Source organism: Neovison vison, chromosome 11 (genome assembly GCF_020171115.1).
Source record: "Neovison vison isolate M4711 chromosome 11, ASM_NN_V1, whole genome shotgun sequence".
Taxonomy (NCBI): domain Eukaryota; kingdom Metazoa; phylum Chordata; class Mammalia; order Carnivora; family Mustelidae; genus Neogale; species Neogale vison.
Genome location: NC_058101.1, coordinates 153,097,938 through 153,113,355, shown reverse-complemented (window position 1 = coordinate 153,113,355; position 15,418 = coordinate 153,097,938). Strand labels below are relative to the sequence as shown.

The window sequence follows — 15,418 nt, the reverse complement described above, 5'->3', positions numbered from 1 at the left end:
CTCTCCATCATCTTCACATCACCTGTCAGGACCTGTGATTATCTTATTTGTTCATGCTATCGCATGTTGATTGCTTATGTTCCCACCCCTTGTCTTGAATATGAAGACTCTTAAGGGCAGGGATTGCACATGTCTGTTCTAATTAGAAGAGCACGTGATGTGGCAGCTGTAACAGGCATGTGGAACAGAGCTATAATCACCAAAGTTACCAGGAACCAGAGGGGTGTAGCTGTTTTCCAAAATTTTTAGTCATATTTTCCATTTGGGGGAAAGTCATTGTGAGGCTTTTATCTTACAGTATTAGAAACATCCTGCCTAAAAAGCAAAAGATGAGACAGAAGGCAGTTTGTATTAGGATGCAGACTTTTATTAGAACAAGCATTTCTCATAGCTATAAGCAAAGCATTATGAATTCATCCAACTAACTTTTATCTTTTCCCTGCCCCAGGAGGATGGAAAAGGAGAGAAAGCCCCTTGCACATCTAGGATCAGTCGAGCAAAATATTGCGGTGAATGATTCATTGAGGCTATAAATGTTTGCAGATTTTAAGGCACTGGAGGGCAGCAGGGCATGAGAGGTGGGACAGGGCACAGCTCTCATGTCCAAATGCCTTATCCTCTCTGACAATCTCCCAGCTTCCTTCCCCAGGTTCCATGGCAGGCACCCAGGCCCAGGAAGGGGGGAGCATAGCGCATTCATTATTCTCATTCAGACCCCGAGCGATCCAAACAAAGTCACTGCTGGACTCCCACTGTAACTTAGTAGAAGATAAACCGCATTCTCTCCACTCGCCATCGCACTTCCTGTAATTAGACCTCATCAAACCAGATTTTCCTGAATGCCTTCGCGCTTTGTGCACTTCAAAAAGCCACTGACCCGAGCCACAGAAGCACTGCCCAATTTGTTGAAAGCATTTTGGCTGTGACTTCAAGGGCTGACCACATGGGGAGAAATTACTTTTTAACACCCAGTGGACAGGACACTCCGGTGCCCCCGAGGCCGCAGTACCCATCGGGGTTCTTGCTCAGGTACTGTTGATGGTAATCCTCCGCGTAGTAGAAGGTTTGTCCCTCCCGGATGTCAGTCGTGATCAGGCCATAGCCGTGCTCCGAAAGAACCTGGGGAGAGAAAGGCGCCATGAGGACTGGATGCTGGGCAGAGTGGGGTCTGAAGGAGGGGCTGTGAGGTCAGGCCGTGAGGGAGGCAGACGCGGGCGGCTTGGGGTGTACTGTGGATCCTTGTGGGCGCAGGCTCTGCTGCTTCCCGCTGGGTTATTCTGGACAAGCTCCTACTGCCCTGAGCCTCAGGTGACTGGTGCTGAAATCCAGTTTCCTGACTCTGTAATTTGCGTTCTACCCATGACACAGCGCTGCCCCTGGAGCAGGCTGGGAGCCTCGGTTTTGGCCCCGGGGGGGTCTGTGTGGAAAGGACGCCAGGGTTTCCCAAGGGAGACAGCAGGAACATGTGGTTCCCTGGCTGTCCTGGGAAGAAGGGGCCTTCCTGAGGGCACTCCTGCAGGGCTGCGGTAGGAGGGGCTGGAGGGTCTGGGGCAGGATAGGAAGGGAGGGCTGCTGCCCAGCCCAGTGCTGTCCTCTCTGCTGCCAGCTCAGAACCGGACCCCTGCCACTCACAGGCTGGACTGAGGAAGCCCCGCTGTGGTTCTAGGGAGCTCGGGCCCTGCCAGGGGGCCTTGAAGAGCACGGGGTCCCCTGGGTCTGTGCTCTGCCACTCCAGACCCGGGAGCCAGGGGACTGAGGTCAGGGGAGGTCTGGCCTGAGGGCCTTTGTGGGTTCATCACCGCCCTCTATGACCTACTTTAATGCCTGGTGGCATCTGCTGCCAGAGAAAGAAACAGACACGGTAAACACAAGTGGGGGAGGAGAGCAGAGCTATTTGGGGCAGGAGACAGATTAAGAAATAGACATTGTTCCCTGTGGATCTTAGCCCGTTTCCTTTCCCTTCTGGATTTCAGCTGTGCCCTAATTCTTTCTTGTTGCAGGCTGCTTGGAGCATTTGGGCACAAGGCCACAGAGACTTGACCCCCCGTTTGCGGATTCCATTTGGTCCGGAAATGCCAGGCAGAGCCCCGACTTGCGCTCGCATGAGGGATCTGGGCAGTGTTTGACTGTCGGTCCACTGGAGATGGAGTCCTCCCTCTGCAGAGCAGGGGGACTCCAGTATTAACATTCAGCATGAGTCACTGCTGCCGTTTTTCCCCTGAGAACTTTCCCCTTCTTCCTGAGTCTCCATCCAGCCCTCTGAGCCAGAATGAGGCAGACTGAGGATCTGACGCCAAGTAGGCCCAGGATGGTAAGGGACAGGATCCTTGCCAAGGCCCGTGGTTGGACCCCACCGCTCGGAAGCAGCCAGATTCCTTACAGGGGTTAGAAATGAGAACGAGGAGCCATTCTGACTTCAGTTTTGACAATTTTTTGTAAACGAGCAATTAGTGAGGGCTTACCATATGCCACACTCTTTGCAAAGACTTCACAGTGTTAATTTTAGCCTCCCAACAGCCATACGAAGGAAGTACTATTATTATCATCCGTATTTAAAAGCGCGTGTCAGAGATTGTGTCTTGATCCCTGACATTCTCAGCTCACCCTGCAGAAGCTGGAAGCTTGGAAACTACATTTCCCAAATTCTATTGCCAGTGCCACTCCAGTTTAGATATCACCAATGAGAGAAGCACACACAAAATTTGGCAGAAGAGAGGCCATTATTTGCAAGGTGCACCCATGAGGATAGGCAAAGATATCTCCAAAGAACAGACCAAGACTCTGCCAGCTCTTTCTGACAATTGTGGACGGTCCTGCCTCAGGCAAAGTCACCAGCAATGATTTCTAGCGATTTCTGTAACTTCTTGGTATCCTGAAAAGCAGTGGTGCCTTTCCCTGACCTTCCCTCAGACAGCCTTTCTAATGATTCTAGAAGCATCAATTCCCTTTGTAAAATCCACCCTCCTGCTTGAAACACCTTGAACATTCTGTTTCCGTGACTGAACTCCAGCTAACACAGCAGTGGGTTCCAGAATTGTTTTCAGGAACCAAAACCTCAGTGAGGATGAGAATCTGGAATGGTTAACTGTCCTGGCCAGATTTAGAGTTAGAGCTGGCCTCACAGGGAGTGGGGAATGGGTCAGTGCCCACGGGGTGTAGTTGGCATTTACTTAAATTATGGCTAGTATTTGCCTATGGAGAAATGTCCACTGTAGGAAGGCTTTGGGACCCTAGGTGGCTGTGGCGGTGGACTATTCTGGTGAAGACGATAAAGTGTGGTACTCTGGCTGCTTCAGGCTGCACTTGAGAGCTCTTGGAAAGAACAGGATGTAAGGTCACGACTTGAATTTCCTGGCCTGAGTTGAGAGAGGCAGAGAACTTCTACAACTGATTTAAAATAATCTGTATCTTGTTTGGAGGTTCTAGCAGGGGAGCGCAGCTACTCGTATACCCTTGACCGAAGAACGGTCCTCTCCTCTATCGGGGATGGTCGTCCTCTTCGACCCAGCGCGCAGCTTCGGGAGGGACGCACATGGAGCGGTGAGGGAGGAAGGGGACACCCGCCTAGCCAGCCAGATCAGCCGAATCAACCCTGGCGATCAATGGGGTGACAGATGTCGCAGCCAGATCGCCCTCACCTGGGTGGCTCAGTTGGTTGGACGGCTGCCTTCGGCTCGGGTCATGATCCTGGAGTCCCGGGATCGAGTCCCGCATCGGGCTCCCAGCTCCATGGGGAGTCTGCTTCTCCCTCTGACCTTCTCCTTGCTCATGCTCTCTCTCTCACTGTCTCTCTCTCAGATAAATAAATAAATAAATAAATAAATCTTTTTTAAAAAAAAGTATTTAAAATAATCTGTATCTTGTAGCTGCATTCAAATACCAAATAAAGGGGCCCAGCTTTACCAGTGGAGCTGGAGCCCAGAAGTCATGTGCACATGGGACTGCCCTCAGAGAGCTCATCCACTCACACTGTTGCAGACACCGTGTTGGGTCTACTGCCCTCTGGTTCTTACCCGGGATACTGCTGGCAGGCTGACGTGAGTCTTCCATATTCTGAGGGACCTCATATTTGGACCTCAGAAACTTCCTGGCTATGGTCACACTGCACAGGAGCTTGCCCTGCTGTTGAGATCCTCTGCCTCCTCCTCTGTCTCTCACCCTCAGGGCCAGGACCCAGCCCTTGGGGCTGCCAGGTCTCCACGCACTTGCCTCATCCCCACCCAGGCTCTGTCATCTGTGAGAGTGACCTCCTCACACACTGCTCACCCTATTTCTCTTTCATAAATGGCCATCCTCCTTGTATGACCAAGGATAGCCTTCCTGAGGCCCTGGGGTTCACAGCTACTGACTCCAGATGCTTCTTCACTGAAGCAGAGAGGTCAGTACCAGTGGGCACGACTGCCCAGGCTCCCTCCTCGTCTCCACACCAGCTCCTACCACTGCTAGGCAACATCCCTTTTGGGGAGTAATGGGAAGGTGACTGTAGGGGCCCAGGCAGTACCCAGCCTCTGCCACAAGATGGCAGACACTTCACTTTTATTTGAGAGGAAACAACAGGAGTAAACAGTAGTGGAAAGCCACACAGGAGACAGCTCCAGGCTGCCCTCCCGCACCTCCTGTTATGCTGGGACATTCTCACTCATTCTTGTTGGGGTGGGAGACACCTGCTGTAACCATGGGGCCAGGAGTCAGTATCGCCTGCTCTGCACCGGGCTGACCCATGTCTAGGCTGAGGCCATCCCTAAGCACAGGGCTCTGGTTGTCCTTAACACTTGTTCTAAAACTGGCGAGCGGGGACAAAAACACAGGAAAGAAACTAGATAAAAAAGCAGAGGGAGCAGGAACCCAAAAATCCTAACCAGTGTCTGGTTTTCCTTCTTCCTCACATCCCCCACCTCTGCTTTCTTTCTTTCTTTTTTTCTTTTTTTTTTTAAAGATTTTATTTATTCATCTGACGGACAGAGATCACACGTAGGCAGAGAGGCAGGAGGCGAGAGACGAAGGGAATCAGGCTCCCTGCCGAGCAGAGAGCCCGATGCAGGGCTCCATCCCAGGACCCTGAGATCATGACCTGAGCCGAAGGCAGAGGTTTTAACCCACTGAGCCACCCAGGTGCCCCTCCCCCACTCTGCTTTCTTGCACACAAGGCTGTGGAGGCAGGTCAGTCTCCTCAGCCCTCCCAGGCCTATCTCCTGGAGAGGTCTCACCAGACCCACAGGGTTCGACACAGTTCTGGGGGTCCCTGGGGTCCATCTGTTTCAGACCCGGTTGGTGCTGGTCGGCTTTGTCGGTCGGTCCTCTTTGCTCTTTCATTCCAGCCCTTCCACTCCACTGTTTAAACTGCAGGGTTACAGAGAACAGGACTAAGGACGAGGAGTGATTATTGCTCCTAGAAGCTGGGAGAGCATGTGCTGATAATGGCACCTCCTCAAACCAGGCAGTGAGGCCTTCCCTGATCTCTGAGGAGAACCCACCAGGCCTTCTGTGCTGGGTTCCTTCCACCTCCCAGGCTCATGTCCCTCGTCTTTTTCTAACTCTCCGATTTCCCTTCCTCTCTGAGAACTGTTTTTGTGGGTCACATTAAAGTTATACATTTCCTGAACATTCCATTCCCTTGCACACAACCTTCTTGGAATGTTTGTTCTTCTCTGCCCTATCACATGAACTCCTACCCATCTCTCATCACTGAGATCAAATGTCTCCACCTCCGTAAAGCCGCTCCTGAGTCTAAGGTAGAAGTGACCCCAGCTTCTAGGCTCCCACAGAAGTACTGTCCCTTTTGGCACTTACGACATTGCACAATTGTCCTTTGTTTCTCTAAGCCACTCCCTCTCTCTTCTGGCACTACACATACCAGACTGTGTGCCCCTTGAGAGTATGGACCGTCTTGTTCCTCTACCTCATTTCAGTGCTTCATGCAGAATAAATGAATGAATGAATTTTAAAAAAACAACTGTTGAGTCTTGGGGATCTCTTGGGGATACTCTTCACCTTAGGGGCTTCTACTTGGGGCCCTGCTGCTGCCTCAAGCCCAAACACCTCCTTGAGGACCTGGGAAGGAATGTCAAGAGGGAGCGTGGGAACCAGGGAGCTCAAGCTGTCACTCTCCTTATCACAGACCCCCAGCCAATTCCATAGGTCAGTTTACTCTTTAGACCCTGGCATTCCAGTGGCTGGGTTCATGCAGGGGGGACCAACCATCTTGCCTAAAAGGATGACCTCGGCATCTCTGACGCCGAAAAAGCCCGCTCACTCTTCTGGGGTACAGGGCGAATGAGGGGTGTAATGGGGGAGATGGAGGAGCAGCAGGAAGTGAGAGATGAAGACTGGGTTACAGATGACCCTTCTGGCCCCCAGAGTCCACTGGTCCATTTGGCCCCATGTGCAAACTGGGCAGGGGCTGGTGGGGTGAACCTCGGTCTTCTCCTATAGCATCGTCTAGGCTAGGTGCCCCAATCAGTTTGGGGGTGTGATAAATAATATTTCTGAGTACTTTTCTCAGAAAAGTACTTCTACTTTTCCTCCATGAATTGAGGCAGCTGGAGGGCTTTCTCAATCCCAGCACCACTATGGTTCTTCTGTCCACTACAGTGGGAGGGAAGCGAGTGTCAAGAGAGCTAAACTGGGGTGGCACATGAGCCACAACCGGTATGATCCCCTCCACTGTCTATGAGAGGGTGCCCACGCCGACGGTGTACCATTCCCGATGATAGAAATGATGAATCACATCACCTACTAAGTTTGCTGGTGTTTCTAAAAAGGAGGCTGTACCCATGAAAGTGTATTGCCCATAGGAAAAACTCAGCAGAGAAATTGCTGAAAGCAGCTTCAGGAAATGCTCTGGCCTGAAGCACAGATGTCCATGCAGCTTGAATCCCTGAGGGGCCCCCAGGCTACAGGGCCCTGCCTCCAACACCAGGCTGATATGGCTCCAGAAGTCTGTGCTCTTCCTTTGGGCTCACAGAGCCACCCTGTGGTGTGGGGGGTGAGTGCAGGCCATGAAGGACTTGCCTGGTGAAAGTGATTGCCAGGTTGGCTCAAACCTCTGCTATGGTTTCAGATCTCACATTTAGATCTTTGATCCATTTTTTAGTTTCTTTTTGTGTATAGTGTTAGAAAGTGACCCAGTTTCATAAGGGGTTAATATCCAAAATATGCAAAGAATTTATACAACTCAACACCATCAAAACAAATAATCCAATTTAAGAGAGGACAGGAGACATGAATAGACATTTCTCCAAAGAAGACCTACAGATGGTCAACATACATGAAAAGATGCTCAACGCCACTCATCATTAGGGAAATTCAAGTCAAAACCACAATGAAATATGTCCTTATATTTGTAAGAATGGCTAAAGTAAAAAAGACAAGAAATAACAAAAGATGACAGGATGTAGAGAAAAAGGAACCCTTTCGTGCACTGTTGGTGGGAATTTAAATTGGTGCAGTCAACTGTAGAAAATGGTATGGAATTTCCTGAAAAAATTAAACTAGAAATACTGTATGATCCAATAATTCCACTACTGGGGATTCACCCAAAGAAAACCAAAACACTAAAAGATATATGCACCTCTATGTTTATTGCAGCATTGTTTACAATCATCAAGATATGGAAGCAACCTAAGTGTCCATCAAGAGATGAATGAATAAGGAAGATGTGGTGTGCGTGCACACACACACACACACACACACACACACACAAATATTATGCAGCTATAAAAAAGATGAGATCACGCCATTGTGAGCACATGTATGGACCTGGAAAGTATTATACTTATTTAGAGAAATATCACATGATTTCATTCATATGTAGAATTTAAGAAAAACAAAAACCAGAATCAGACCTATAAACCCAGGGAACAAACTGATGGTTGACAGAGGGGTTGGTGGGGGGCTGGGTCACTTGCAGCCATGGACTGAGTAAGGAACAGGAATAAAAAGCTAAAGAATATAGGGGATGCCACTGTAATGCATTGTATGGGGATAGATGGTAGTTACCCTTGTGATCAGCACAGCGGAATGTAGAAACTTAACTGAATCACTGTGTCTTACACCTGAAACGAATGTAACACCATGTGTCCACTATACTTAAATAAAAAAAAAAAATTAAAACTCCACTCTGATATTGCCAGGAAATCACTCTCTCACTGGTCCAACCCCAGGGCTCAACAAGTCCTTCCCCTCCCCAGGCTCTAGGGCTCGGTCCCCAGTGCTACATGGAAAGCCAGCCCTGCATGCCTCCTCTGCTGGGTTCCTCAACCAAGCCCAGCTCCAGAGGAAGGAATGATCTGGGCCTGACTCCTCTACCCCTCATTTTTCTGTCTGCTACTTTTGTTCACTCCAATATAATTATCCAAAGATTCTTGTTTGTGGCAGTTTTTTTCTTCCTGATTTTTTTGGAGGGAAGTGGGACTCAACTAAAATAACCTACATCGGTGTGACACCTGGACCAGGAAATTTCTGGAAGATCACCTAATAAAATTGATCAGTCATGCTTTTCTCACAGATTCTTACTTCAGCCTTTTCTTAGATGGCCCCAGAAAGTCCCCTGTGCCTTTATTCCTATATCCCGTTCTCTCTATAAAATGGGCACAATACCTAGTTCTCTGCTATCAGGAGGATCCCAGCAAAGGAACAGCAAGTGCATAACCCTCTGCCATATTTTAACTACGTGACAGCACTGGCTTCCTTTGCCCTGAGCCCTAGTGCTGGAGGAAAGCTAGCCCACTCCCCCTGCCCTCCTACAACAGGTCTCCGCGTACACCGGTCCTGCACTCCCCGTGTCTACAGCTGCGCAGCTGACCTCTTGGTGGGGAGTGGAGAACGAGAAAAGGAGGTGGTTGTCAATAAACTATGGCACAGCTCCCCCCACCCCTGCCAACAGGCATCTCCAGCCCCCACCACCCCTGCCAAAGACCACAAATGCCCAAGGAAGTGGCTGGCGGTCATTCCCTTACAGATGCTTTGCCCTGGGCCCCACCCATCTTTCCAGAGCTACTGGCAGGAAGCCTTTCTTTTAATAAAATTAATGAACACGTGACCATTCTGCTCACTGCAACCCGATAACAAGTTTACTATTAGCTTCACTGAGATTTTCTGAGTGCCCAGGTATACTCAACATATTGAATGGAAATGACTCTCAGACCGCCCGAGAAAGCACGAGAAAGCACAGCAGGGCGGTCACAGCAACACAGGCTTTGGGGAGCACCAATAGATGAGGTCAGGAGATCAAAGCAGACCAGATTAGCAGATCAGGTTAACAGATGAGGGCACAGTGGTCCAGCACTAATCCCAAACTGTTGCATTCGTCCTGGGTTGCAGTGTCTCCAAAGAGCTTCCTCACACACTCTAGTCCATGTGAGGTTTTCACTAACCATAAGGGGGAGGAATTATTATTCTGAATGCTCCGCGTTCAGAGCCAGAGAGAGAGAAGGCTTGTCTAAACCACTCCCCAGTCAGCTGCAGAAATAGGACTAGAGTCCCCAGTTCCTGACCATTTCCATTATTACAATAAGGCACACTTCCCTTCGTGGCCAGCTGATGCTGTAACTTTCCCTTAGAGAGGGATATGTATTATTTCAAAATTTCCAGAAGAGTTCTAAACATGGATCACCCTCTGTGAGGATCACACTCTCCCCCCACCCTGCTCACATCCCTGGAACTCAGAATGTGTGATGTCAATTTCTCAGGTCGTCTCATTGACTTTTGTTTTCCAAATCACGGTAAAATACACACAACTTCAAATTTTCCATCTTCCACCACCTTTAAGTGTTAAGTCCATTCACGTTGTTGTGCAACTCACCTCTACAGCTGTCCTCATCTCTAGAACTAAAACTCTTTGCCCATTAAATAAGAACTGTCTGTTCCTCCCACCCCATAGCCCCTGGTGGCCCCACCGTACTGACTGTCTCTATGAGTCGGATTACTCTGGTTGCCTCATGCAAGGGGAATCACAGTATTTATCTGGCTTCTTTCCCTCAGCATCATGCCCCCAAGGTTCATTCATGTTGTAGCCTGTGTGGAACTTCCTTCCATCTTAAGGCCAAATAATATACCCTCGTAAGTACAGACCACGTTTTGTTTAGCTACTCAGTCGTCAGTGAAACTTGGGTCACTTCCCTTGTTTATTTGTTTCTTACGCTGTCAAATAGTACACTTTGCTGCATGAAAGTCTCATCCCACAACAGTTCCTTAGATACTCCCTGGCCTGCTTCTATTAGTAGCCTTCTGTTAGGATGCTCAACTAGCCCAAAGAAGCTCCCAAGGAGTACAGCCGTGAAAACAACTCGCTCCAAACACGGGGTTCGGTTGCCTTTTTTCTTGTCTCGCCTCAGCGGATCCCCTGTGCCAATGACTGCATTACCAAGATGGAAAACCAACAAAGAGAGCTCCTCTATGGCCACCGAATAGGGAGAGAGCTGGGGCTGTCTGCCTCCCCGTTCACTCAGGACAGACGCCCTCCAAAAAGCAAATGCCACAAACTGATTCCAAGATCATCTGATTCCAAGAGATGACAGGAGACCTACTCAAAGTGTGAGGAAAGCGGAGTTTGTGTTTTAAGTGCCAGGCTCCATATCGGTTTTCTGATGGAGGTCAGAGGAGAAGTTTATAGGACCCCGCTAGTGGGGCAGATATAAGCTGTAGGGTGCTTTTTCTTTCATTTTCTTATTTCATTGTGCCAGCAGTCCTGCAGGGGCAGGGAGACCATTATTCTGACTTTACCCACAAGGAAACTCAAAGAAGTTAAAGTCTGTGCTCATGTTCTTGTGTCCAGAGTGGTAGCTATGAGTCCGGGACAAGAATACAGGTCTGTCCGGCTCTGGATTCCATGCTCCTTGCCACCTACATACTGTCCTCTGAATTTGGGAATGTTGGAGATGTGAGATCCCAGGCAGCTGAGTCTGCTCTGCAGCGTGTCTGATGTAGAAACTGTCAATATGAACCCACCAAGAAACTTCTCTTGGAATTCTATCCAGCAGGGCACAGAGGGAGGAGAGGACATTGGCTCTAGAGACACTAACACATGTGTGTATGTGCATATATGTGTGGGAGAGGTGTGTGTGCACTTAGGCATGTGAGTGTGCGCTCATACGTGTATATGTGTATATGAGTGCCTATGAGGATGTTTTGTGATATACATTCAACCCCACCTCAGATGGAGGAACCTACAGACACCTTTCACTTTTTAAGCAAATGTATCACTGTAAAAAAACTTGAATCTCTGGTCGTGATTCTTAACATCTTAGAGGGTCACGGATTCACTTGGGAATCTAATAAACCCTATGGACACTCTTTCCACGTAAACTCACAATCAAGTATTTGCTATAATTTTGAAGGATTCTATGACCCTCTGGAGTTGACCCATGAGCCTGATATACAGAACCTTTAGATGGGGCCACCAAGTTCAAAGTAATCATGGTACCTTGCCCATTCCCCAGCCACAGGGTTCTAGAAACATGCAGGTATATTCAATCAGCAATGAACATTTTCAAGACAGATATCCTTAATTTCAATCATAGGTTGAAGGCCCGTTGAGAAATGGCTGTATTGCTAATGAGCAAGTCACCAGGAAAGGAAGAAGGTAACTGCAGTTCAAACCTCATTGGATTCATATTTTTTTAAAGCCTCATTAAGTCTGACCCAAGCAAACGCAAGAGACCTGGCTTCTGGTCCCCACTCTGCCCTCTAGTGGCAGCAGGGAGCATGGACGAGGCTTAGCTCCCTCCTAGGTTCCTGCTTTCCCTTTATGAACTGAGAGACCCCCTTCAGTTCATTCCAGATCTAATTCCATCAAATCCCATGCTATGTTTCCATCCTGCGAGCACACATACACACACACGCACACGCACGCACCCCCCCGTGCAGGCTTAACAAACTCCGCCAATGCCGATGCCCAAGTCAGCAGTTTTATTCCATTGGCAGCTTCTAGCTGACCAGATTGCCATCAATCAAAACTTCTGGGAAGGGATGCAAAATGACTGGCATGGCTTTTAAATAAAACCACCAGAAAGAAAAACACCATCTATTCCAAGCTGAGCAGGGACGCGTGCGTTTCCGGTTCAGGAGAGCACAGAGCACCCACAAAACAGCCAGGTGTACAGGAGCCGTTTGCCCCTGCCATAGTGTTTGGGCCACAGGGAGGAAAGTACCGGGCTCCTCATGTTCCACACCACACAGGACCCTGAGAGAAAAGGAGCTCCAGGCTCTGGCACCATGGAATCACCCCCAGTGAGTCCATCAGGGATTGTTAGCGTTTGCAAGGGGAGACAAGTCAGGGCTCACAGAACAAGGGATGTGACACAGACAAGTTGAGTGCTCAGAGGTGCTAGAGCCTTCATGGGGCCCAATCAGGGCTATACGGACCCTTGAAGTGAAACTAAGGAGGCCGAGTAGGAAGAAGGTGACATGATTAGATCTAATTCGGTCCATTTACAAAACCTGCTTATGCAAATGGTGGCCTCTAGCTGGAATGAGTTTGGCCTTCTTCAAATAGCTACTGCATCCCTGTGCTCTGTCTTTCTCTGGACTCTGTGGTTGTGCAGAGCAGTTAATGGCTTTCCTTGGCTGTTTCTCTGTGTCCCCCTCACCCTCAAGGTAAATCACAAGTGTCTTCCAACCAGCAAGGCTGGTTTGCCACACAAAATGACAAAGCTACAAGCCTCTGCTGAGAAAGGGAAGCAAGAGAGCTCAATTTGGCCTGTAAGGAGTCAAAGTTTTACCCTTGCTCCTCAGAGGGCAGACGATGGGCCAGCAGCTTGTCAGAAATGTAGATTCTGGCCCTTGCTCCAGACGGACTGAATCAGGATCTGTATTTCAAAATTATCTCCAAGTGACCCAGGTGCGTGTTAGAATTTGAGAAGCTGTGTTCTAGCAGACAAGCATGGCAGGCTCTGTCAGTGGTCACCAACATCCCCTTCCCTCCCTCTGGAAGTCAGGTTGCCTGTGTGACCGGCTCTGGTCAGGCCGTGAGCAGGTGGGGCTTATGTTGTTTCTGGGCAGAAGACGTCCAGTGCCAGCAGGAACTTTTCCCCTTCAGCCAGGGGCCCACACAGCTCCAGCCAGCAGGGGTTCCATCACCCTGGCTCCTGGCACGAGGCAATCTGGAGCAGAGTCCCCGCACAGAATATTCTATCCCTTCTATTACAGATGCCTGGTTTTCCCTGGTATGGAGTATGATGCTAAAGCATCATGGAAGGTAGGCAGAGCTCTGTGTAGGCCGGTCACTTATCTGCGGATACGGTTTCAACTCGCCAGCTCCACTTAATTAATGGCCTTGAGTAATCGGTGTGGGGCACTTACGATGTGAAACAGACGGTGCTGGGCCGTAGGCATACACAGGTGGCCCAGGGCAGCCCTCCCCAGAGTGGGGCAATGACAGGCATGTGTGCCATTACAGCAGGAAGTGCCTTCCACGTAGCCGGCTTGGCGCTGGAGGGCCCTGCCAGCAGAAGAGGACAAAGGTCCATACGAGGAGTCTGTGGCTTAGACATGGAGTCCGGCTATATGTGAACACACGCCTGCCTGTGGGTGTGGCCGGACAGCTAAAAGGGGACAAAGCAGGAGCCAAACCCACATGCTGTGGGGTGAAGAGGACCCCTGACCATCGGGAGGTCAGAATTCCACCAGAAGAGATAGGACCGGCAGGTATATGCCAGGCAGAGGGACTGTGCTACAATACATGGAGAATGAAGAAGGAAAGATTAACCCAGCTTGGAAGGTGGGTCCTGAAGGGGGCGGATGTCTGGTTGGGAATTGGCTGAGAGGCCTGTAGAGGAGGGTTGGGAAAGCTGAAAGGCACCCGCAGCACAGCAGGAAGAGATGAAAGCAGGTAGCAAGGGAGGGGCCTTGGGAGGCACTGAGGTTCTGGTCCTTTTTATCTGTTTGTTCCCATTGAAGGTAACTCAGTACATGCTTTCTGTTCATCCTCTGCCCTTCAATCTCAGTGACATGTGGAAGCACTTTACAAGATTAAAGGAACCACTCGAACCCCGGCAAAGCCGGCAGATGCCTCTGAAGTTCACCGGCTGGCCTATGGCAATGACTTGAAGACCAGTTGAGTCAAGGTGGGGAGGCTGGGGAAGGAGGTAGCTATGGCTTATTTTTCCATTACTTAGTTGTCATCCTTTACCTCCTCATAACTTACAAATTCCAAGCATCACTTTCTGGGTGCAAGAGAAATTATGTCCTTCCCTCTTCTCTATTTCATGCCTTGAAGGATGGAGTCCCACCAGGCTGGTTCAGGCTGGGCTGCATGCCTGGCTTGGAAAGGAAAACGGCTGAGTTGGGGAGTTCAGTTTTGGACCAGGGAGTTGTACAGCTGACCTGGCCACTGTCCACTTGCTCCAGCCAAAGCAGGCTCCCTTTAGCCATGAGATGACGTACATCAATCACACATTCAAGTACTGCTGGTTTCTCCTGATTTGATATTTCCTTTGAGGTCTGATGGTTTTGAAAAGGAATTCAAATGACTTTTCCTACAGGAGTTTTACTTTCATGGTTTTTAGGTTGACAGAAAATGGATCTCTCTCTCTCTCTCTCTCTGTGATTCACCGTCTCTCTCTCTCTCTCTCCCATATATATCTCTAAGGAGTTATTCTGTTTTTTCATATCTGAAATCAATGCACTACAACCTCTCCTTTTCCTATCTTCTTAGCATTTAGTATACAAAAGAATCCACTTGTCACTTTTCAGAGGAAGCCAAGGACACGGGCTTTCACCTTGGGGATGAAATGCAGATTTCATTAAAAGGAAAGATCCTTCAATCCAAAAGGTTGAATAGAAAAGAACTTAAAGCAAAATGCCAGCTGCCTAAGTTTAGAACACTGAATTCAGCAAGGTAAAAGAACTTTTCTGAACACCGCCGTTTCTCATTCATGTAGGATTTCAGTGATTTGAAGCTGCAGCAAAGGAGATTCATCCCAATTTGAACTGTGGGCAGAATGGTCAACTGTCCTCGTTTGCCCCAGGCAAAGGGGCTTCTCAGGATGTGGGACTATCAGTGCTAAACCTAGGACAGTCTGGCTGCTCACCAGAGCTGTGGAATGGGTAAAGAAATTCATGTCTCTTCCCTTACCAGCACTGGGAAGCTTGTTCCCTCATCCGGGCCTCAGCTCCCCACCTGTAAGTGAGGTTAACCTAGGAGGCTGTCTGCTGTGGATCTCCTTCTCTCTCTGAGCCATGTGCTCCAGAGCCTCCTCTAAACTGTGCTTCTTTTTTTCAGATCGCTGTTATATTGAGATGTAGTTCACATGTCACAAAATTCACCCTTTTAAAGTTTACACTGTGGTGTTCTGTGGCATAGCCTCAGAGTGATGCAACCATCACCGTCTTTTTTCGTTTTGGGGTGTTTTTGTTTGTTTGTTTGTTTGTTTCATTTCTGTTTCGCAGACTGGATAATCTCAATAAATTTTCATTTGCT

General features: G+C 49.1%; 1 protein-coding gene across 5 annotated transcripts in view; it reads right to left on the bottom strand.

The window, feature by feature from the left end:
* Positions 1 to 345: 345 nt before the first annotated feature.
* The window catches only part of MSRA (methionine sulfoxide reductase A), a 437,171-nt gene continuing 422,098 nt past the window's right edge, over positions 346 to 15,418 (bottom strand). For all 5 annotated transcript variants that reach the window (XM_044225040.1, XM_044225042.1, XM_044225043.1 and 2 more), the window contains one exon: positions 346 to 1,119. In XM_044225040.1, the coding sequence (XP_044080975.1) occupies positions 955 to 1,119 (165 nt within the window). In that variant the 3' untranslated portion in view covers positions 346 to 954. The remainder of the gene's footprint in view (positions 1,120 to 15,418) is intronic.